Raw genomic sequence first — 23,120 nt, 5'->3', positions numbered from 1 at the left:
TCAAATACTGGTAAATCAGTAGTTGCAAAAACAGCCAAAATGTAAAGATTTTGGGGCTAATTTACTAAGAACAGTGCAAAATGCACTAAATGCAGTGTGCCTGTTTAGTGTGCAGAGAACGCCAGACTCAGGATTTCTGGTACAAGGTCTTTCATGAATCTAGTGCCCCTGAAAAGCTCAGACAGAGTGCACCACTTTTTTTTTGGGTGCACCTTTAACCTCTTGACGCTCTGCATCCCATATATCGGACATTGAGTGCTGTAACTTAGCGCTCAGTGCCCGATATATTGGACACAGAGCTGATGCCGGCTTAGCTCAAAATCAAAGCTGGGTCGGCACACTATACACAGGGTGTCAGCTATAACCAACAGCTTCACCCCAGTGTAACAGCAGTCGGATTGAGCGCCAAACATGGGTGTTAACCCAATAAATGTGTGGTCAGCACGACCACAGCATTTAACGTGCCTGCCAGGGGTCTCTCCCCCATTATCGGCCCCAATCATTCCCATGGAATCCATGAGGTCCAGTCAGGACCCAAGGGCTGTCCGCAGGCAGTGCCTGTAAGATCCTGTTTGTGACGGGCAAGACCAGCATTGTTCATTCTGTGTTTTAATATAAGAAAATATTTGAAATATGATAACTGCACAATTTTGACCACTACAACAAAACAAACAAAGCCTAACATCTTTCTAAGAAAAACTAAATTATGTAGAGTATTTTAACTTTTATTAAACCATGTTTATGGAAACATTAAAGGTAACAGGAACAGACTGTTGACAAGACTTCTTGAAAGGCATTGCTTTAGAGAGCTGCTTTTTTTATATATCTAGGGCAACAGTTTACCTTTTCAAACCTATGTGCACATATATTTCCCAGAATCCACAGTGGTGCCTGCATCGTCTAACACCTTTATGAACATCCCAGATGAAAATTCAAAAGCATAATTTTCCTGTGCGTTCAGCTTAAAAGTGACAATAGACAAACTTTTTAAGCCATGCACATTGCCAGATGATACAATGACAGCTTAATGCTCTTTTGTTATAAGAAAATAGCAGGTTCTAAATATTCTGTACGCAGCAGCATTAAAGTAAGAATCAGTAATTTAGAGAGTAGGAAACCTGGATTTTTGTGCTCTCCAGTATCTGAACCTACACTGAAAAGAGAACATGGAAATATATTCAATTTATTAGAGTTTGAAAAGAAAAAAAAATCATTGGGGTAGGAAAGGGGTCAAGATTAATAATTGCTTGGCCCTTGTGGCAGTTGGGCCCCATTTCAGATGCATGATCTACCTCTATTGGATGTATGCCAATGCCTGTCCATTTTAAGAATGCACATTTGGAATGCTTGCTTATCTTTACAATCATGCACGTGGAAAAGATGCAAATATCTTTGTCATAGTCTTTATGTGTAAAGTAATCATTATATCTTTAAACTTTTGTAATAATTTACCCACAAATAAAATAGCAAGTAACAAACATCATTATATGCACAATATCTGGTTTGAAATAAAAAAAAGTTGGAAAGTCTGCAAAGTATATAAAGTATACAGATGTACTGATTTTTTTTCGTTGCTAAATATTTTCAATTTTACAATAATACATTTTCAAGACACAAATCATTCGAGTCTTATTCAGCCACCCTTTGCATCATTATAAAAAAGGCAGCAAAATAAATAACCTTCCTACTAAGTATAAGCAACTTTATTACAATAATGAAGCAAAACCGAATGATTTTCTGTCTTAGTACAAAGGCATTTGTGGTAATGAATCATTTATCATTCACTTGCAGAAAACTGATAGTTGAATACAAGTTGTACTTTATTTGCTACATTTCCAATTCTTACAGAGGGAAAATAAAACTGCCATTAGGAAATACTTTTATTTTGATCTATTGCTTGAAAGCTTCCTTTTTTACAGTTAAACTAAGAACAAAGTACCAAATCTGTATTGATACCAACTGTGACTAGCCATGAATCGCAATCACACTATTAACGAGAAGCCTTAAAGTCTTTGTGAGGTATGTACCGGAATTACTCCTCAAGATGAGATGAAATCATTTTCCACCACTGAGCCCGCATATATTACACTGGAATCTGCTGTACTGAATCCTGACTAAAACTACAGCTCCATTATGTGAAAATATAGTATCATAAGCATCAGCTGCTGAATGATAAAGAAAAATGAGCTCAACTGGCAAGCAGCGCAAGTGATAAAATGTAGCGTCAAATAAAAACGCTGAGTGAAAAAGAATGTCTTAGACTTTACATTTTATTCAAAATGGGTTCTAGTTGCTGTTGTAGATACTATTTTACAGATTGCTTAACATAAATATTCCAATGAATGTGTAGTTCTAGTTGGACTTTTTTCATTCTATCTATCTATCTATCTATCTATCTATCTATCTATCTATCTATCTATCTATCTATTTATTCCAAGAGTGCCACCATTTTTTGATTTTTATATGTGAAACGATTTAACAAACCTGAAGGTTGAGCACCTGATTTTTTTCTTAACTGGTGCAGCTGAATTGTTTTCATTTTTCTATCTATCTATCTATCTATCTATCTATCTATCTATCTATCTATCTATCTACAAAAAAGAAAACCAAGTTCGCAGAGTGGCAGCACTCCAAAAATGCAAAATTCCAAAGGGTGAGGTTTATTGAAACGTTTCGTTGTGAACCACCCTCATCAAGCCTAACACAGTGGCGACACCGAAATGTCGCCACTGTTTCAATAAACCTCACCCTTTGCAATTTTGCATTTTTGGAGTGCTGCCTACACTTTTTTAACTTTATCTATCTATCTACCTATCTATTGCATGTGTAATGTTGGGACAGGAATGTTAATGTTATTTGTTATCTGTTGGCAGAACAGAAGTTTCTACTGACTGGCACAGTATTCAAGGGGTTAACTTTTTTATTAATCAATCCATACTTTGCTTTCATTAAACTTAAGAATTTAGTATTATTTTCACAAAAGATTTGTTCATCTACCATAGATTTCATTCATCTACCAAGTACCTTTTCCCAGTGTACATGCAGTGATCATTGTTGTAATATGCATATAACAGCTAAGGCACAATATCTTAAAAGCACTTTTGTTGTACTTACAGGCAGTCCCCGGGTTACATACAAGATAGGGTCTGTAGGTTTGTTCTTAAGTTGAGTTTGTATGTAAGTCAGAACTGTATATTTTATCATTGTAATCCCAGCCAGAACTTTTTTGGTCTCTGTGACAATTTGATTTTAAAAATGTTGGGTTGTCATAAGAATCAATATTAACACTAAAGCTTCATTACAGACACATCTGATAACTGTTACAGCTGATTATTGTAGCTTAGGACTAAAGTAAAATAAATTACCAATATCCAGAGGTCCGTTTGTAACTATGGGTCGTATGTAAGTCGAGTGTTCTTAAGTAAGGGATCGCCTGTATAGACATTCACCCATCAAAATCCCTAGAGCACATGAAATATACATGGCAGAAACACTATTATCATTCAAGGGATATACATCTACTTGATTATATTGCTACTGCAATATCACTGTAAAATAATCTTCACAGTTATCAGAAAATCCCTTTGGAAATAAGAACTTGCCATAAAAATCTATTGTCTTCAGTAATTAGGGATGAGGGAATGCTTTCAGGTTTGGGTTTTCCAAATTTGGCTGAACGCAATCCTGAATGTTTAGTTCAAATACAGATTGGGTGCTACTGGCGAGGGTTTGAGCTCAAATGTCAGACTTCTTGTACATCCATATAGTTAATATTGTTTCCATTAGTTGGCATTAACAAATATAATAAAAAACCTTTCTAGCATGCATGGTATTCATTATAGTAATATTTTTTTTCAGTAATTATCTTAGTAGTTATATTTTCTAAAAAATAAAAAAAAGAATTAAAAATAACCATTATTGGAACCATTTAAACTTTCACAGATTGCAGTTTTCTGTCATTTTTTTTGCAATGGAATAAAACAATATTAAAAATGTGTAAAAATCTTGTATTAACTAAGTTAAGTGTCATCAGGCAGTGATAAAACACATTTGAGGATACAGATTTTTCATTGTCGTAAAGACACAATTGGAATTTTCGAAACTTGACATAGAGTTACTTTTAATAAAGGAAAGAGCAGAGAACATTAAAACTGTATTATTTCCTAGTTATAGCTTAATGAAGCTACTTTGTTAGCAATAATATGCTCCTATACAGACTACTAATCGCCTACATCTGTAGCCTATATTAAGCTTTCAGGATGCAGTAGTGATTTGATCTGTTACTTCTCAAACTTTTTTTTTTAATATGGAATATTAACATTTCTCATCTCCATTAATATGCTTGAGTGTTCAATTCAGATTGCTTCAATAACACATTACAATGCATATTCTACATATTGGTCAACTGAAAAACAACCTACTATAAACAGTGTGCATATTGTCACAACATTTCCAGATCTTTGTCAATAGTATTAAACTCTAAGTTCCTCATGTTTTGCTAAGGGTAGTGGTAATACCAAGTTATTAGGTATTTTATAACTGGTATATTTATATCATTCATCTACCATAAGGCTAGTTTTCTTGTCTTAAACTCTACCACGGCTTCCCCAGTTACAAGGCCACGTCTGTCTGGTAGTAGGATGTGATGACACCACCACTATTCAGCTTTCTACCCACCAAAATAAGGGAGAAAAAGTTGAAATTTGGCTCATCTCATCCACAGTTTATGGTCCTAAATGGGAGAAACTGTAAGCCTGAAATCCACACTTGTCATTCCTAGCCACATAATCCCAGCAAGGTGATGTGTGACCAAAGCAGAATCTAGTAGCAGCCTTTGATCAAGCCAGGTTGATGCACATTCCTTGTCTGGTGCTACTGCATAAACTGCATGCTGTATGTACAAATTTTAGGCATTCACACCCAACTTCATTCCCAATGAGTTGGCCTCCATGATGGACATTATTGCAGTGCTGCAATGCAAATCCATCATGGAGGCCCACTCATTTATGGTTAAGTACTGTTGATGGTCAGCTGTTAATAATCAAACATCCACATCCTTTTCCTGCAACAAAAAAAAAGAATGAATCAAAGGAGTAAAAGGTGTCAGGCCAGTCCACACACATCATAGGGTGGGATACTGCTCCCAAGAGGTCAAGTACTCAGCTGCCCAGCAAGGAAACAGTTTTTGGAGAACGAAGAAGAGGAGGAGGCACCATTTCCTTTTACCAGGAGAAGGAGGAAGAGGCACCGCCCATCGAGGACAGTTTGTCCTTGCCTCACTACACACTCCAGTGAATGAGCATTGACTGAAGAGTTGCCCAGAGTTACTGAATACTTGGTGGCCACACTGCTGGATCCACATTATAAGAGTAACATAGCATCCTTGATTCCACCCCTAGAGCATTTGAGAAAAATGAGGGAGTAGAAATGCACTCTGGCGGAGACACTACCATCTGACATTGAGAGCTCAGTAGCAGCAAGAGGCTGAAGAGGAGGAGGAGGAAGTCATTAACATAGCAGGGGCAGCAACACCACTGCATAAGGGAGAGTTAGCATGGGCACAATGTGAAATACAATGTTCCATTCTTTGCAACATCCACTACCATCAGCGGATATGGCAAATGGTACTAGTAGGTAGTGTCAGGCTTGAAGGTGTGGATCCTCTGGACTACTGCAGACGATGATACAAGCCACCACCTGGGACCGGAGTCTAAGTGGTACCCGGGTTTGCACCAGAGCCATCCGCAAGGCGGGTGAGACAAGCTGCGGCGTGGTACCACCAGGTCGTTCTTCAGGCGTGACTTGTCTGCAGTGGCGGCCAAGGTAGAAGTACAGAGACAGCACTTCGTGGTCGAAGTCCAGGCACAAGGTCAGGGCAGGCGGCAGAGGTGCAACGGTCCAGAGTCAGCAACAGGTGGTCCAAGCAGGAGGTCAGGTAACACAGGAACATGGAGGAGGTCAGGTACACAGGAGACAAAGGAACGCAGAAGACACAGGAATCAAAGGCAATTCGCAGAATAGCTTTCTCTCAGGCTGTGAGGCACAAAGATCCGGCAAGGGCTTGCAGGAGAGGCAGGCTTATAAAGAATTACTTAAATGGCCAGCGCCAATTAATGGCGCACTGGCCCTCTAAATCTGCGCGTGCCCTAGGAGACGGGGACGCGCGCACCGAGCCGCGGGAGCAACAGAGGACGCCGCGGGAGCCAGGAAAGGTGAGAGAAGCCGGACCCGGGGGAGGCACGGGTGTACCAGCGATCCGAGACAGGGATCACGGGAGCACCCGTGGCAGTACCCCCCCCCCCCCCTTAGGCCTCCCCCTCTTCCTCTTGGACCCAAGAAATCTCTGGAGGAGAGTCCGATCCAAAATGTTTTCTTCGGGCTCCCAAGATCTCTCCTCAGGCCCAAACCCCTTCCAGTCTACAAGAAAGAACTGCTTACCCCTCACGATCTTCATGTCTAGAACATCCTTAACTTCATAAACATCTGGGGAATCCGCTTCAGGAGCAGGAGGAGGGGATTGTTGGGAGAAGTGTTTCAAGAAGACTGGCTTCAGGAGGGAGACATGGAAGGAGTTTGGGATGCGCATGGATGGAGGAAGGTGGAGCTTGTAGGCCACGAGGTTGATACGCTTCAGCACCTCAAATGGACCCAGATAGCGAGGACCAAGCTTGTAGCTGGAAATCTTTAACCGAACATATTTTGAGGACAGCCACACTTTATCCCCTGGAGAGAATATGGGAGGAGGCCTGCGTTTCTTGTCAGCCTGGAGCTTGGTACGGGCGGAAGCCTGCCGCAGTGAAAGGCGGGTCTGCTCCCAGATGGTCAGAAAATTGTATGAGAACTCTGCCCATGGCAATAACTTGGACCAGTCATCTTGGAGGGCCGAGATGAAATGGCGAAGGTAGCAGCCTAGAGTTTGGTTGACTCTCTCTACCTGTCCATTAGACTGCGGATAGTATGCAGAAGAGAAGTCCAGTTTCACCTTTAACTGATTACACAGAGATCGCCAGAAGCGAGAGACAAACTGAACCCCTCGATCCGAAACGATGTGCAATGGAAGTCCATGCAGCCGAAAGATGTGGATGAAGAATAGGTCTGCCGTCTGCGTGGAGCAGATGGCAGACCAGGCAATGGAACAAAATGGGACATTTTTGAGAACCGGTCGGTTACCACCCAGATGGCAGTATTCCCAGAGGACGGTGGAAGGTATGCAATAAAGTCCATGGCCACGTGAGTCAACGGGCAGCTGGGTATCGGCAACGCTATCAGGAGACCAGCAGGTTTGAGGCGTGATGGCTTGTTGCGAGCACAGGAAATGCAAGAGCCCACGAAATCTTTGCACATCTTTGGCCAGGTCTGGCCACCAATAGTAACGGGAGATGAGGGCTATAGAACGCTGTACTCCAGGGTGTCCAGCCACATGAGAGCAATGTAGGGCAGGTCGAACATACGTCTTGCCTGGTGGAAGCTGCCGGAGGTCCACTGGAGCAGCAAGAACCAGCCGTTCCGGAGGTACAATATGACTAGGAGCAGGATCTTCACCAACCACATCTGAAGCACGATTAAGAGCATCGGCTTTAATGTTCTTCTCTGCAGGGCGGAAATGTATGAGAAAATCAAATCGGGAGAAGAAAAGAGACCATCGAGCTTGACGAGGATTTAGACGCTGAGCAGTCTGGAGATACAGGAGATTCTTGTGGTCGGTATAAATATGGACTGGATGACGAGCTCCTTCCAGAAGATAGCGCCATTCCTCCAAATCTAGCTTTATGGCCAAGAGTTCCCGATCTCCAATGGAATAATTCCTTTCGGCAGGTGTGAACATCTTTGAGAAGAAACCGCAGGTGTAGGTACGACCCTTGGGCCCCTTCTGGGTAAGGACGGCCCCGGCACCAACGGTTGAAGCATCAACTTCTAACTGGAAAGGCTTTTCCGTGTCAGGCCTTGTGAGTACAGGCGCAGAGGCAAAAGCAAACTTCAACTTAGTGAAGGCATCTTCACCGGAGCCGGAGGCCATTGTCTCGGATTAGCATTCTTCTTAGTCAATGCCACAATAGGAGCCACAAGGGAGGAGAAATGGGGAATAAATTATTGGTAATGGTTGGCAAAGCCCAAAAATCTCTGTATGGCACGTAATCCCACTGGGCGAGGCCACTGAAGACAGCTTCCAGCCTGGAAGGATCCATTTGAAGGCCTTTATCAGAAATGACATATCCCAGAAACGTAAGACTACTCTGGTGAAATAAGCATTTCTCAAGTTTAGCATATAAACGGTTGAACCTTAAGCGCCTGAGGACCTGTCGGACATGGATCTGGTGAGACTGAAGATCTGGGGAAAACACCAAAATCTCATCCAGGTAGACTATGACACAAGAATAGAGTAAGTCTCTGAAGATGTCATTAACAAATTCTTGAAAAACTGCTGGAGCATTGCAATATCCAAAGGGCATTACCAGATGCTCAAAATGTCCGTCACGGGTATTTGAAAGCTGTCTTCCACTCGTCACCTTCCCGAATACGGATGAGGTTGTATGCCCCTTGCAGATCCAGCTTGGTGAAAATCTTGGCACCCCGTAGTCGGTCAAAGAGTTCAGTGATGAGAGGTAAAGGGTAGCGGTTTTTCACTGTGACTTTATTGAGACCACGGTAATCTATACACGGACGAAGGGAGCCATCCTTCTTGAATACAAAGAAGAAGCCAGCACCAGTGGGAGAAGAAGATTCCCGGATGAAACCCTTTTGCAAATTCTCCTTAACGTAGGCAGACATAGCCTTGGTCTCAGGCACCGACAACGGCTATACTATTCCTCGTGGAGGAGACATACACGGCAGTAGGTCAATGGGACAGTCATAGGCGCGGTGAGGAGGCAGAAAAAACATCGGCGTAGTGTCGGTAGCATGCTGGAAGATTCTTTAGAGGCTTGTCAACCCGGGTAGTTGGCAAGACAGATACTGGGTTAGGAACTTCTAGGCAAAGAGACTGACAGTCCGGGCCCCAACGGAGAACTTCTCCTGTCTTCCAATTAAGGACAGCTGTGTGGCACTGCAACCATGGAAGACCCAGCAGGAGGGACGAGGTAGAGCGTGGCAGAACCAGGAAGGACAGACTCTCCTTATGCAGAGCACCGACCTGCATGGTTATCGGCTCCATGCAGTACTGTACAGGGTCTGAAAGAACTTGTCCACTAACCGAAGAAATAACCAGTGGTCTGTCAAGTAGAACCACTGGAATGTGGTACCGGGAGACCAATGCAGCATCCATGAAATTCCCAGCGGAGTATAAGAAAGCTGAGACCTGGGTCTGGTTACTGGAGCCAACGCTGAGAAGCACTGGAATCAACAGGCATGGAGAAGCACTGTTTACACCTAGGGACGCTTTTCCCAAGAACCCTAGGTGCTGGCGTTTCCCGGACGTTGGGGTCGGATAGGACAAGACGCAAGGAAATGCTCAGGACTGCAATAATAGAAACATAGGTGTCCCTGATGTCTCCTGATACGCTCCTGTGGTGACAATTTGGCCCTGTCCACCACCATAGACTCCTCAGCAGGTGGTACAACTGGAGGCTGGAAAGGTCTTTGGAAAGCTGGAGCTAGACGAGGAAGGCGTCGTGGACGGACTGGAAGTTGCTCAAAACGTGACTATTCGGCATGCTCCCTGAAACGCACATCAATCCTGGTGGCAAGGGAGATTAGACCACTCAGGGAAGATGGCAGGTCACGAGCGGCCAGTGCGGCCTTGACTTGAGAGGATAGGCCCTTCCTGAAAGCTGCAGACAAGGCCACATCGTTCCAGGAAAGTTCAGACGCTAAGACAAGGAACTGGACCACATATTCTCCCACGGAGAAATTCCCCTGATGCAAATACAATAAGGCAGACTCATCGGAGGAGGCCCGAGCCGGTTCTTCAAATAGGGACCGGAATTCAGATAAGAAGGGTGCCAGAGATGCTGTAACTGGGTCGTTCCTATCCCAGATAGGAGTAGCCCAGGCCAGGGCTTTCCCGGAGAGAAGGCTGATTATAAATGCCACCTTGGATCGCTCCGAAAAGAATTGAGTCTGCATAAGTTCTATGTGCAAGGAGCACTGAGTAATAAAGCTCCTGCACATCTTGGGATCGCCATCGTACTTGCTGGGCATGGACAACCGCATTCTAGATTCAATGGCAGGTAGATTAGTCGATAACAGAGTCGTTGAAGCAGCCTCAGGAACCTGTTGCTGGTTGGCTAACAGTTGTTGCAGCATTGCGGTGACGTGCTCCAGCTGATCACACTGTGCAGCAATTTGCCGGGACTGGTGGATCACAATAGTAGCAAGGTCTGGCTTGCTAGGAGATGGAACCTCGGCGGGATCCATGGCCGGATCTCATTGTCAGGCTTGCAGGTGTGGATCCTCTGGTCCACTGCAGACGATGACACAAGCCACTACCTGGGACCGGAGTCTAAGTGGTACCAGGTTTTCACCAGAGCCAGCCGCAAGGCGGGTTAGACAAGCTGCAGCGTGGTACCACCAGGTCGTTCCTCAGGTGTGACTTGTCTGCAGTGGCGGCCAAGTTAGAAGTACAGAGACAGCAGACAATCTCGTGGTTGAAGTCCAGGCACAAGGTCATGGCAGGCGGCAGAGGTGCAACGTCAGAGTCCGGTCCAGAGTCAGCAACAGGAGGTCCAAGCAGGAGGGTACAGGAACACAGCACACAGGACAGAAGCACGGAGAAACCCTGGTACATGGGAACACGAAGGAGCTCAGTTAACACAGGAACACGGAGGAGGTCAGGTAACACAGGAACACGGAGGAGATCAGAGACACAGGAACGCAGAAGACACAGGAACGCAGGAATCGCAGACAAATCGCAGAATAGCTTGCTCTCAGGCTGTGAGGCACAAAGATCCGGCAAGGGCTTGCAGGAAGAGGCAGGCTTATATAGAATTAGCTAAATGGCCAGCGCCAATTAATGGCGCACTGGCCCTTAAATCCGGTGCGTGCGCATCCTAGGAGAAGGGGACGCACGCGCCGAGACATGGGAGCAGCAGAGGACACCGCGGGAGACGGGGAAGGTGAGAGAATCCGGCCACCGGACCCCGGGGAGGCACGGGGCACCCGTGATCGAGACAGGGATCACGGGAAAACCCGTGACAGGTAGACTGTGATATATAATTGAAGAGTGTCTGTCAACATGCCTCGTGGTACTAAAAGATGTGTCCTCAGTGTGTCTTCTAGGTCTTGTTAGAGATGTTCTTAAGTTTAAATTTGAGAGGGCTCATCTTTGTTCTGTGGCAAGAAAATTATATTGTTCAATTGGAAACATCCCAAGCTTCCCTCCATCCCAAGGTCAATTCTGTTTGAATTGGGACCACTAGTTTGCTGCTAAGTCGACTTCAAACACAGAGAAGGACTAGCTTCTGTATGAATGTGGTGTGTGTGGATGGGTTAATGTGTTTCCCATCATCTTTAGGAGAGAGAGTCCTTTTTATCTTTTATCAGGACTGTTTTCATTCTATATTAGTATTATTGGTTTCTGTGATTTTTCCTGTGTTGCTCCTTTTAAACTGCTCTATGATATTTATTATTGTACTATGTAATTATCTGCAGTGATTGTTTCGGGTTTTTATGTTTTTGTACTTTTTGAAAATTGAAAAATAAACTCTTTAAAAAAAAAAGATGGGTCATCCCAATTCAATTTATATGTTGTTAAATTGGATGTGGCCAGTGCGCGCCCTCTATACCTTGGAGGTGTTTTTCGATTTCCCTACGGCAAGGGTGCTGTATGAGTGTCTGTTCAGCACCGCTGGGGTTGTTAACACCCACAAGGATCTCCCTATGCACAGCCAATATTGACATTCTTATGCTCATTAAAATGAACCAGGCATAGATTCCATGGGATTTGGATGTGCCTTGTGCCTGAGTGGATAAACTGTTGGCTACTTCCTTCTCCCCCTCTTTCACTTACCATGAACATACAACTCCAACTCTTACTTCTCTCTTGGATTCCAGAAACCTGTTTCAAAATTATTATTTTATTTTTTTATATTGATTTTAATTACTATCCCTACCCTATTTTTAATGTTTCTTTCTTTTTTTATTTTATGTTATTATTTTAAGTACTTTACCTTCCCTTTTCTTGGCAGGCCAATTGCCTCTTATTAGACCCATTTTTAAGCCCTCTATCCCTAACTACCCCCGCCCCACTTTTCGGTCACAAAGTTTGGGTCGACCTTGGATTTCAATGTGGTTGAGATCCAGGTTCAAGTTCTGATTAAGTATGGGTCCCCAAATCAACCTTTTTTCAAAGTTCGCCCTAACTCGTTGAACCTGAACTTCGATGGGTTTGTCCAACACTGGTCAGGATTGATCACAGGTTTTCTTTAACATATTATAAGAGTAACATCTCTGATTAATACTATATTAACTATTTTTATTGCAGCTCTTAAAAATCAAATGACATAAAATCATGCACTAAACTTGTCTATATATAATTTTTATAGAGAATAAAGAAAAAGGACCTTCATACTTTGAGGAAATCTTGGTGGATTATCATTGACATCAATAAGTGTTACATTGACAGTAGTTGTTCCAGAGAGTCCTCCAACTTGACCAGCCATATCTTTTGCTTGAACAACAACAGAATAATGTTCACGAGCTTCTCTATCCATATTTGGGAGAGCTGTTCTTATAACTCCTATAAAACAAGCAAGATTAATAACATAGATATTTCAATATATTGAAGCAAACAAAGAATAGATAAAGTATATACATATTTCAGTATAGTGGCACAGTATTAAACAAAAGGAAGGGTATGGCAAATGGTTGCAGTCATGATAGATGGCACTTATATATTGTGATGAATGAGCATTAAAGGGGTATTCATATGCATAATTCATATGCAAATGGGTATTTAAAATATAAGCTAATGTGTAACTAGTAATTTTGCTCCCCTTAGCAGAAAATGCTGATGACATACACTGTGATGGAGAATTAAAATGTTACTGGCCTTTTAATCAGACCGTTAATTTCCTCCGCGCGGTCCGTCGCAGAAACAGAAGATGGCCGCTGGTCACATGTCCACATCACATGTCCTGCACCTGCCTGGGCAGGTCATGTGATCACCACTACGTTTGGCTGTAGTCGGTTGGTTGCAGCGCATCCAGTGTGACTAGCTTTGGTAATGGCAGTTACACATCATTACTATGGTAACAGAGCAAGAAAACCTGTTGCATCATCACTGGGAACAGAGCATAAGAGGGAGGAGGAGGAGTTACTGAGAACTAAAGGATCATGGGACTTGTATTCTTCAGTGGCGGCCATCTTAGTGATAACTCCACCTACTTTAGAGAGGCCATAAATTTTGTAAATCATAAAATCAAACTATTTAAGCTCCGTTTTTGTGACTAATGACATTGAGTATTCTTGTATTCATTTATTTATATCATCATGGGTTTTTGTGTCAGACATTCATATTCCCGGAATACCCCTTTAAGTTTACTCCTTACATTCAGATGTGGCCATACTTAATGTGTAACCGGAAAATTAACCAGTTTTTAATGTTAAATATTTTCCAGGAATTTTTAGCTATGTTTTTTACATTTTTGTATGTACCTTGTAGTATAAATAATCCTGTCTACACGGGTTTTGCAAGACAAGCTTGCGATTTACAAAAATTGGAACTAGTTGACATGCAAATTTGCTATTATGGCATTGTATGACCCCTTCACTCCCACAACTGTACTGTACATCACTCTCTCGCAAAATTGAAGAAAAAAAATAGAAATTAAGGGGCTAGATTCTTTACTAAATTAAAAAAATCTATTATCTGCAGTATTTACTTTGGCCATCAGGCTGAATAATAAGCTGTTACTTGGTAATTATGTACACAATAACTAATATAATAAACAAGACAGACAGGATTAAAATCATCCATTGAAAATGCCTTTGTTGGATTCACTTAATAAAATGCAAAATCACAGCTTCTTGCCTCATTCTCCACACAGACTTGCCTAGAAAACCCATCCATAAGTCTATTCACTAGACATTAGTTTACAGAGCAGAAACAAGATGGGAGCTCCGACAATCATGTACAGGAAACAAAGAATAAAAATCTACAACTGGAAAATATTATATTTAGTTATTTTTGTAAATTATATATGAATTTGGTATTTGGTTTCAAACTTAATAAAGGTAAATAGGATCTCAAGTTTGGTAAAGGAATTACAAGTTTTTATTAAACCAATTCAACAGAATAGTAAGGTTAACATTTTTAAAGCAAATCAAAGTTGAAATGTGAAGAACACTTTAACTTATGATACATATATCTTAACATGTTCAACCACTAGAAACGGTTTAGAAAATATATTTATTTATTTATTTATTTAATAAATGACAACTGTTGCTGAGGCTTAAATTAGAGACATAGAACAGAGTATTACAGTTCCTCAAAAGTGTACTTCTGACTGCCACTAAAAGCTAAGGAGTTGTGATCAACGGACATCAACTGCAATCTTTGGGTTCATGCTGGACACTGCCGGTTTGGGTCCCCAAACTCAAACCCAGACTTCATGTACATAGTTTGCATTTGTCATTCAGACTCACAGTCTAACTGTCTGCCCCTGCTCTCTCAGGATTTCCTTCTTCTTCTGACAGATGTAAACTTACTGCTGCAGTTAAAATTTCAGCACACAGTGGGAGGGTCAAGTGCTCCTTACACATTGTAAAAGTCTGTGAATCTACAGCATGGAGGGACTCTGATAATACCCCCTCAGAGCTCTTCAGACTCATAAGCATAATTTTGACTGTTGATTTTAGAATTAAGGAGGCTATATAACAAATATAAGAAGATTTACACATTCACAGTACCTCTGGTTTATCATGCTTGATTTTGATTGTAAATTACCTTTAAATGCTGCTAGCTGGCGGCTTTGCCGGTAGCGGTGCAGGTTATAGCCAAACAGATGTGCTATATTATAACAATTTCCAGAAAAAATAAAAGGTGGCATACATATTTACATTTTTTTCATACAGATGTAGTTTCTAGTTCAGAAAATTTAAAACAGTGCACTTAATGTTGCCTGCCATTACACAGAGTAGCAGCCATTTAAGAATTACCATCTGTTAAAAATACACACACACATTGAGATGAGAGTTTACATAGATGTGTTAAATCTAAATATATTACAGTTGGAAGAAAAAAAACAGCTATGAACCACAAACTAGACACCAATTTCACACAGTGGTGTGATGTGTATTCCACCATGTGTCCACACATACACATTCCCCTTAAGAGTGGAGCCATCTCTGTGGCTGACACCTATAGTTGCTGATAGCTCCCCCTCTGCCATTGCTCTGCCCCTGGGACAGTCATCACTGCAGTTCTATAAATCTATTCATGAATTACCAAGCTTGTAATAAATAGTCACAGTCTTTTTCAAGGGAAAAGGGATTGTGGCAGAGAATTCAAAACATTCTTACATAGGAGACTGCAGCTCCGTATATAATTTGATGTAATTGGAGCATCAGGTGGCATCCATCAGCAGAGATGGAATTAGGGCAAACGTAAGACTAGAGCTCTGGATGTGAACTGAGTATCCGAGATGATTAAATGCCTCTATAACAGCATTGACTGAATGGAAAGGATAAAAATGCAGCTCTGGATGTGACTGGAGCATCAGAGATGCCTATCTCAATAAATCCGAGCTCATATTAATGACCTGTAGCAAAATAGAAGCTGAGCTGTGATTGGTTGCCATGGGCAACTAGGAATATTCTGACTTTCAGACACTTGATAAATCTGCCCCATTATGTAAAAACCTTATGCAGTACTATAAGTTGTGTTCTACCACTATGCTTTTAGTCTTTTCAAAGCAATTAAGACGTTAGTATATTCATTATGAAGTGTGACATAACCCCTTCAAGTTTTTTCATTTGCTTGCATTTCTGTTTTTCACTCATCTTTTTCAACAACCAGTAAATTCTAAATAGATTATTTATATTTACCAAGGTATATGTGGTCTTGTTATATGCAAGACAAATTGTACTTTCTAGTGGTACTATTTAATATTATGTGCCATGAACTAGGAAGCTTTAAAAACATTCCAAATGTATTGGGATTGGCTAAAACAATACAGTTGTGCTATATTCTAATGGCTTTATTTTTACTTCTTTCATTGTGTGTTCAAAATGACACCTCTCCTTTACTCTTTGGATCAGTATGATTTGAGAGATACCAAATTCATATATTATAGTTATGTCTTACTGTATATACTGGAAAATAAACCGACCCGAGAATACGCTGAGGTAACTAATGTTAACTCAAAAAACTGGAAAAACCTGTACACTTGGGTATAAGCTGAGGGTAGGAAATGCATTGGTAACAGCCCCACTAGTATATAGCCAGCACCTGGCTCATGTAGTATATAGCCTACCAGCCCCTGTTGAATATAGCCTGCCAGCCCCCTGTAGTATATGGCCTGCCAGTCCCCTGTAGTATATAGCCAACCAGCCCCTGTAGTATATAGCCTGCTAGCCACCCAATATAAAGCCTGCCAGCCCCTGTAGTATATAGCCTGCCAGCCCCTGTAGCATATAGCCTGCCAGCCCCTGTAGCATATAGCCTGCCAGCCCCTGTATTATATCTGCCAGCCCCCTGTAGTATAGAGCCTGTCAGCCCCTGTAGTAAATAGCCTGCCAGCCCCCTATAGTATAGAGTCTGCCAGCCCCCTATAGTATAGAGCCTGCCAGCCCCTGTAGTATATAGCCTGCCAGCCCCTGTAGTATATAGCCTGCCAGCCCATGTAGTATATAGCCTGCCAGCTCCTGTATTATATAGCCTGCTAGCCCCCTATAGTATATAGCCTGCCAACCCCCTGTAGTATATAGCCTGAAGGAAAAAAATAAAAATGTACTCACCTTCAGATGCCCCCCCCCCATACTGCTGATGCCGGGGCCGCGATGTATGGAAGAGGACCTGCCGCGGGGGTGTTGGAAGGTGAGTACACTTTTATTTCCTGACTCAAGAATAACCGAGTTAGTGGTTTTCAGCACATTTTTGTACTACGGTATATACTTGTTAAATAATTTTTATATTTTAAGAGTTTATACTTTTTAAGACTTTTTTATATGTGTTCTACAGTAAGGGGGGGATGATTAGAATTTTTAGTTTTCTAAAACATTTTTAATTTTTTTTTCTGTTAGGGCAATTGAACCCTAGGGGGTCTTTTCACTTATACAATATACTGCAATACAACTGTGTGTGTATATATATATATATATATATATATATATATTTTTTTTTTTTTTTTTTTTTTTTTTTTTATTAACTTTGGTAGAGGAAGATAATGGCCTTTACTAGATTGAAATAGGGACATAGACATAAAAAAGTACGAAAACAGAAAATCAAAGTAAACTATTCTGTTTAAGGTTTTTGCTTGTAAATATCAATGCAAATTACTGATAACATACTTTACTGGAGCTTGTATAAGTCTCATATTTGAAATAGCCTTCTGTCCACAAACATTATTAGGGGCCACCTTGAATCATTCTTCATTAGCCAGACTGGATAACAAAGAGGTTGCATCTAGTTATTTGAAAGGTCCTCATGTAAGATTTCAAAAGTGGTTTTTGCAGTTATACAGTATAACTACGGTGGCTTCATGGCTAGAAGCTGATGATTTTCTGAAGCCTGGTAAAGATGCACAAGCTCTCCAGGGTGCTGTTACTGTTGTACAATCTTCTGTCTATTTACTAACATGTCTCTATCTATCCAATAATCTGTCACTGTTTTTCAATCTTCTGTTTATTCTCCAATGTTAGACTAACATGTTGTTAGCCAATCGTATAGCTATCATATAGCTATCTCTGGTTCTCCGGCAGACCCAAATAGAGAATTATGCAAGCACAGCCTATGTTAATTCAAATCAAAGGGACTGACAAAAATAGTATTTTTAATGCTCTTGTAGAATCAAATAAAGAATGCCCATGCATATGGGGCAAATTCTCCAATTTGACTGGCTAATCGTTGTGGGTGTGACCTGCACATACAGGCGGTCCCCTACTTAAGGACACCCGACTTACAGACAACCCATAGTTACAGACAGACCCCTGTGACCTCTGGTGAAGCTCTCTGGATGCTTTACTATAGTCCCAGACTGCAATGATCAGCTGTAAGGTGTCTGTAATGAAGCTTTATTGATAATCCTTGGTCCCATTACAGCAAAAAATGTTTAAACTCCAATTGTCACTGGGGCCAAATTTTTTTTTTGTCTGGATCTACAATTATAAAATATACAGTTTCGACTTACATACAAATTCAACTTAAGAACAAACCTCCAGACCCTATCTTGTACGTAACCCGGGGACTGCCTGTATTGGTTTTTGACATATACTGTGAATATTTCATAAATATGTTACTTGGGAATACTAGTTTATATGAAATGGGGAGCCAATCATTAAATAGAATGATCAGTGGTGCTGGTGATAAAGTTGTTGTTCCTCTGAAGTTTCATCTTTAGCAACAATATATGCTATTTATTTTGCATTTTAATGCACTAACACATTTCCCTCTACGCTTTCTATTTTGCATCTTTAGTTGTTCTAAATCTTATTTAGAATAGCACTTGAAATAGTTATTAACATTATCCCTAAAAAATCCATCCCGCAGACTTCTGTGCAATTTGCAAACTCTGATAATTTTTGCCCACAAGTCTTCGCCATAATGCATCTGATAATGTGAACCTGAATAGTGGTAAAAGCAATATATCACCATGTTGCCTGGTACTTCTCAGCCTGTAAATTTCTTTATGATCGTCTACACATTTTCACCTACTCCATAAAAGGAACAAAACATTAAGACTCAATATACTGCTAACACTAAATCTCTCTTCTTTCACAGTATATTTGAAAAATATTTTAATATACCAATTAGCGCAGCATATTTATATGTACTATAGCTTGTGTTTGTTTTATAATATAGCATTTTCTAAAAGCAACATTACAGTAAAAATAAATATCAATGGACAAATAATTAAAGCATAGCACTGTTTTACAAAACAAATAATAATTATCTAAATTAACAAAGCATAACATTGTTCACACACAAAACATTCATCACCATAGACCCCAACACTTGTGAGGGTTCAGTAAAGTCCAGATCATTGGCAGAAGTTTGAAAGAGAAAAGTGGGACTGTTAGATTATGAGATAAATAATATGTATAGGACATAGCTAGTGTACAGGCATGGGTCAGGAACAATCCTTTTCATGCCTTTCCATGCCCATTTGATGTCAAGGAAACATAAAGGGGAAAAAATGGCAATTACTTGCTGTTTGCTAGGAATTTTGATTATTTCAAGGCTTGTATGCCGCAAAACTAGTGGACAAGTTGTCACAGATGCACCCGCGATCCTTGCGGATCGCGGCACACCTGTGCCCCCTCTATCTGCCGCTGTATTCTACACCAATGGAATATACAGTACTTATATAAAACTAACATTTACCTTTATTTTTTTAAAAACATTTTAAAATCTAGATAAAGTAATAAATTAAATCAGAGCTGCACAAAAGAAGAGTTACCACTATTGTGTTCATGATAAGTGATTATATGTTTTAATTGCCAACTAATTTTATTTGTATAGTAAATTAATCATTACTGGAAAACATTGGTTTTAAGATCTAATGTTGTTGTTTATTTGTACATAAATACATTGGAAGCTCATACCCGACAGATTTATTACTATTGGCCTTAGACTTCTTTCATTTCATTATCTCCAACCTACACATGATTTCAGAAATAAATGCAAACCATTTCTTTAAAGCTATAAGTCAGAGAAAATGTGTTTTCATTCCCTTCAAAGGTATTATGTTAATGTATATAGTATGTGCCAAACAGTGACCCTGCTTGTTATACGCATTTTTAGGAAAATGCTATGACAAATGAAGGGATCCTATAATTATAAAGAAATGTTCAAACCTTTCAAGGCATAATATCAATTAAAATACAAACATCTACAAAAGAATATACTGTATCCCTCTAAGGAAAAAGATGCGTGTGTAAGGTATATTGCTTTCACTTCTATACAATAAAAGCTCCAAAAAGGTCTGCATTGCTGCACACAAAACACATTAACCCACATGAATTTGCATTCCCGGTGAGGCACTAGACATAATTTGCCAGTCCCACGGACATCTGCCATGTTCAATGGAGGTCAATTAAGCTATCAATGGGTTTTTTAGAGTATGTTAAGAATCCTGGTACCAGGTTGAAATTTATATACACAAAAAAGATGTTCAGAATTGTTTCTCTGCCAACCAGGAAAGGTACTAAGAATAGTCCTAGGGTGCATGGATTCTGATTCCAGTAAGTAAAAGCTTTACCGATTATAGGCTGGTTACAAATAAATTGATCACTTTATTCTAAACTATAAAACCCCTTAAGGAATTGCTATGTTTGCACCTTAAGTAGACAGCTTTTTTCCCCGTCATCACCATTCTTAAAGGATAACATTTTTACTTTCTGATAAGAATTATGAGGGCTGTTCTTTTTAAGAATCAATTGGATTTTGAAATGTTCCATTTTTGTGGGTGAACATAACATAATAAATACAATGTATTCACTCTTTTGGAGATGAAGAATGAAAATGTGATTCAGCTACTTGTTTTTGAATAAAAATGGTTGCTGTATTGATGATTCTGTGTGTCAGGACAATAACGAAGGTACAAAATTTGTATAGTTTTTTTAACATCTCACTGCCCTTTTTTTTAGAAAAACTTTTTTTGTTATTATAAAGAGAAAACTATTTTAATTTGTTTCATCAAAGGAAGGGTATTATAATGTGTTATTTGCATTAAGTGAAGAAGTCCAAGTTTAGATTATATCTATTTTTCTAAATTCTAAATTTGATTTACACACTGTGATTTGTGATGCAGGATAACTTTTCTCAATGGATTTTTATTAGTTTTTATGCCATTCATCCTACAGGTTTATTAATTTCATAGACATTTTATAATGGATCCGATGATCTGGATCTGGCGATTATTTTTTATTTTTTTTAAATGAATTGTTAAACATTAACATTATTTAATGTCGGGAGGCATATTGCAGAGGAGACTGGACTATGCATACAGAGATCCGTCTTAGAAGGTCCTGCAATACTTATGTATTGCAGGGTATTATAAACGTCAAGGTCATCAGTCTCCTGTTCTGTCTAGGGGGACAAAGTAAACTACATGAACAGGAACCTGTGCTTTCTTGGGCCACAAACAAGATATCACAGGTCTGGTGTTTGTGGCCCCTTTGTCATTGGCGTTGAACATAATAAAGACTGATGAAGCTGCAAACATGGGCATGAACAGGACCTGTTATGAGTTTTGGCTCAGGCAGTTGGCTCATACATGGTGCAGTGAAAACCACAGCCATGTCTATGAGCCTAGAGAAATTAATGTGTTCATTTGCTATACGTTGAATCAACAGATAGGGGCAGATACATCAAGCTGTCTAAAAGTCAGAATATTCTTTGTTTCCCATGGCAACCAATTACAGCTCAGCTTTCATTTTACCAATGCTCATGAATATTTTAAAGAGGAGCTGCTGATTGGCTGCCATGTGCAACTAAGAATATTCTGACTTTTAGACAGCTTGATAAATCTGCCCCATAGTCTGCATGAGTGACAACTGGTAACAGATACCACTGTTACTGTTGATCATCCCATTAAATCATCCTGAATTAAGCTTTCTCCATTTATGGCAGATGCTGCTGGAGCTTGGCTGCTTGTTACAATTGGCTTGTTGCTGCTGATTACAAGGCTCATGTTTGTCCTGGGGCGTGATCTGCTGCATTATCTTAATTATGATGCACAATACTTTCTATAATGGCATATAACTGTGACCAGTTGTAATTATCACTTATAATATACATAGCAAAACAAACATTTTATTTTTAGTCATCCCTTCATTTGCTTCTTAAAGGACACCTGTCATCAGGTCTGTGTCACTTGTCCTGTCACTACTACCTGTTGGAGCAGTTATTTCATACATTATTCATTGTAAAATCATCTATTTTTTATCATGTAAATGAGGCTGGTCACATGGTCAGATGCAGTGATGTCACCCCTGTAACCCCTCCCCTCTCCTCACCCTGCTCATGTCTGTGTGTAATGTATAGTAAAGCATTGCTAGTGTGTGTGCTGCATCTGCTGACATGCTGCATCCTCCTAATATACAGGTGAGAGACACAGACATCAGCTACACATGAATCAGACATGTTCTGCTGTAACATGGCTGCCTGGAGCTGTTGTATCTCTCCTAAACACACACACATGCACACACAGGCTGTAGGGGGTGTGGCCACCAGCACCAGGAAGCACATCATTATACAGCCTCACATCATTATACAGGCTGTCAGTCATGCACTGGGGGTGTGGCTGTGCCTCCCACTCATGAATAAGGTGGACAGCTTGAATATGACTCATTGGACATTTCACAGGTCAATTGCATACAGATTTAGGACCTCATTGCTTAGGTTTACAGGCATGTAGAGGGACAATTAAGGGATAGAGGCAATGCTCTATAATGGCAGTTTATGAAAATATATTTAGTTAAGGGGGGTTATTTTGCATGACGGGTTCTCTTTAAGTAAATAAATTCCATTTCAATTTTTATCTTCATTTTAAAATGTTATGGCCTTCCTCTCTACTGTTAATCCTGTGATATTGTGATATACATAACTTATATATGCCTTATACCTTAAGTATACCTTATGTATAATTGCTTAAAAAAAGTGCTAAACATGAGAATACAATATATAAAATGTTCAAATATAACTGCTTTGTAAACCTATAAAGGATAAAAAGAAAAAAGAGTTTAAAGGTGGTGGTGCCCATTTCTTAACCCCTTGAAGCCAAAGACAGTTTTTACATTCCAGACCAGGCCCTATTTTTTGTCACTATAGTTGATTATAACTTTGGAACGCTTTAACATATCCAGGTGATTTTGAGAGTGTTTAAAAGGCTACTTTGAGGTAGTTAAAAATATTTGTAATACCTTTTGTGCTAAATTATGAAAACGATATTAATTTGGTAAAACTTTGGATAAATGTATCCTTTTCAAAGTTCCAAATGCTTTCCAGTCAGATAGTCATAACA

At 40.2% G+C, this 23,120-nt stretch overlaps 1 protein-coding gene across 2 annotated transcripts in view; it reads right to left on the bottom strand.

Annotated features, from left to right (window-relative positions):
* The window catches only part of LOC140133101 (cadherin-18-like), a 332,044-nt gene that overhangs the window by 75,712 nt on the left and 233,212 nt on the right, over positions 1–23,120 (bottom strand). For both annotated transcript variants that reach the window (XM_072152759.1, XM_072152760.1), the window contains exon 5: positions 12,506–12,673. In XM_072152759.1, the coding sequence (XP_072008860.1) occupies positions 12,506–12,673 (168 nt within the window). The remainder of the gene's footprint in view (positions 1–12,505; positions 12,674–23,120) is intronic.

This window comes from Engystomops pustulosus, chromosome 5 (assembly GCF_040894005.1).
Source record: "Engystomops pustulosus chromosome 5, aEngPut4.maternal, whole genome shotgun sequence".
NCBI classification, from domain to species: domain Eukaryota; kingdom Metazoa; phylum Chordata; class Amphibia; order Anura; family Leptodactylidae; genus Engystomops; species Engystomops pustulosus.
This window is presented reverse-complemented; position numbering and strand designations above follow the sequence as displayed.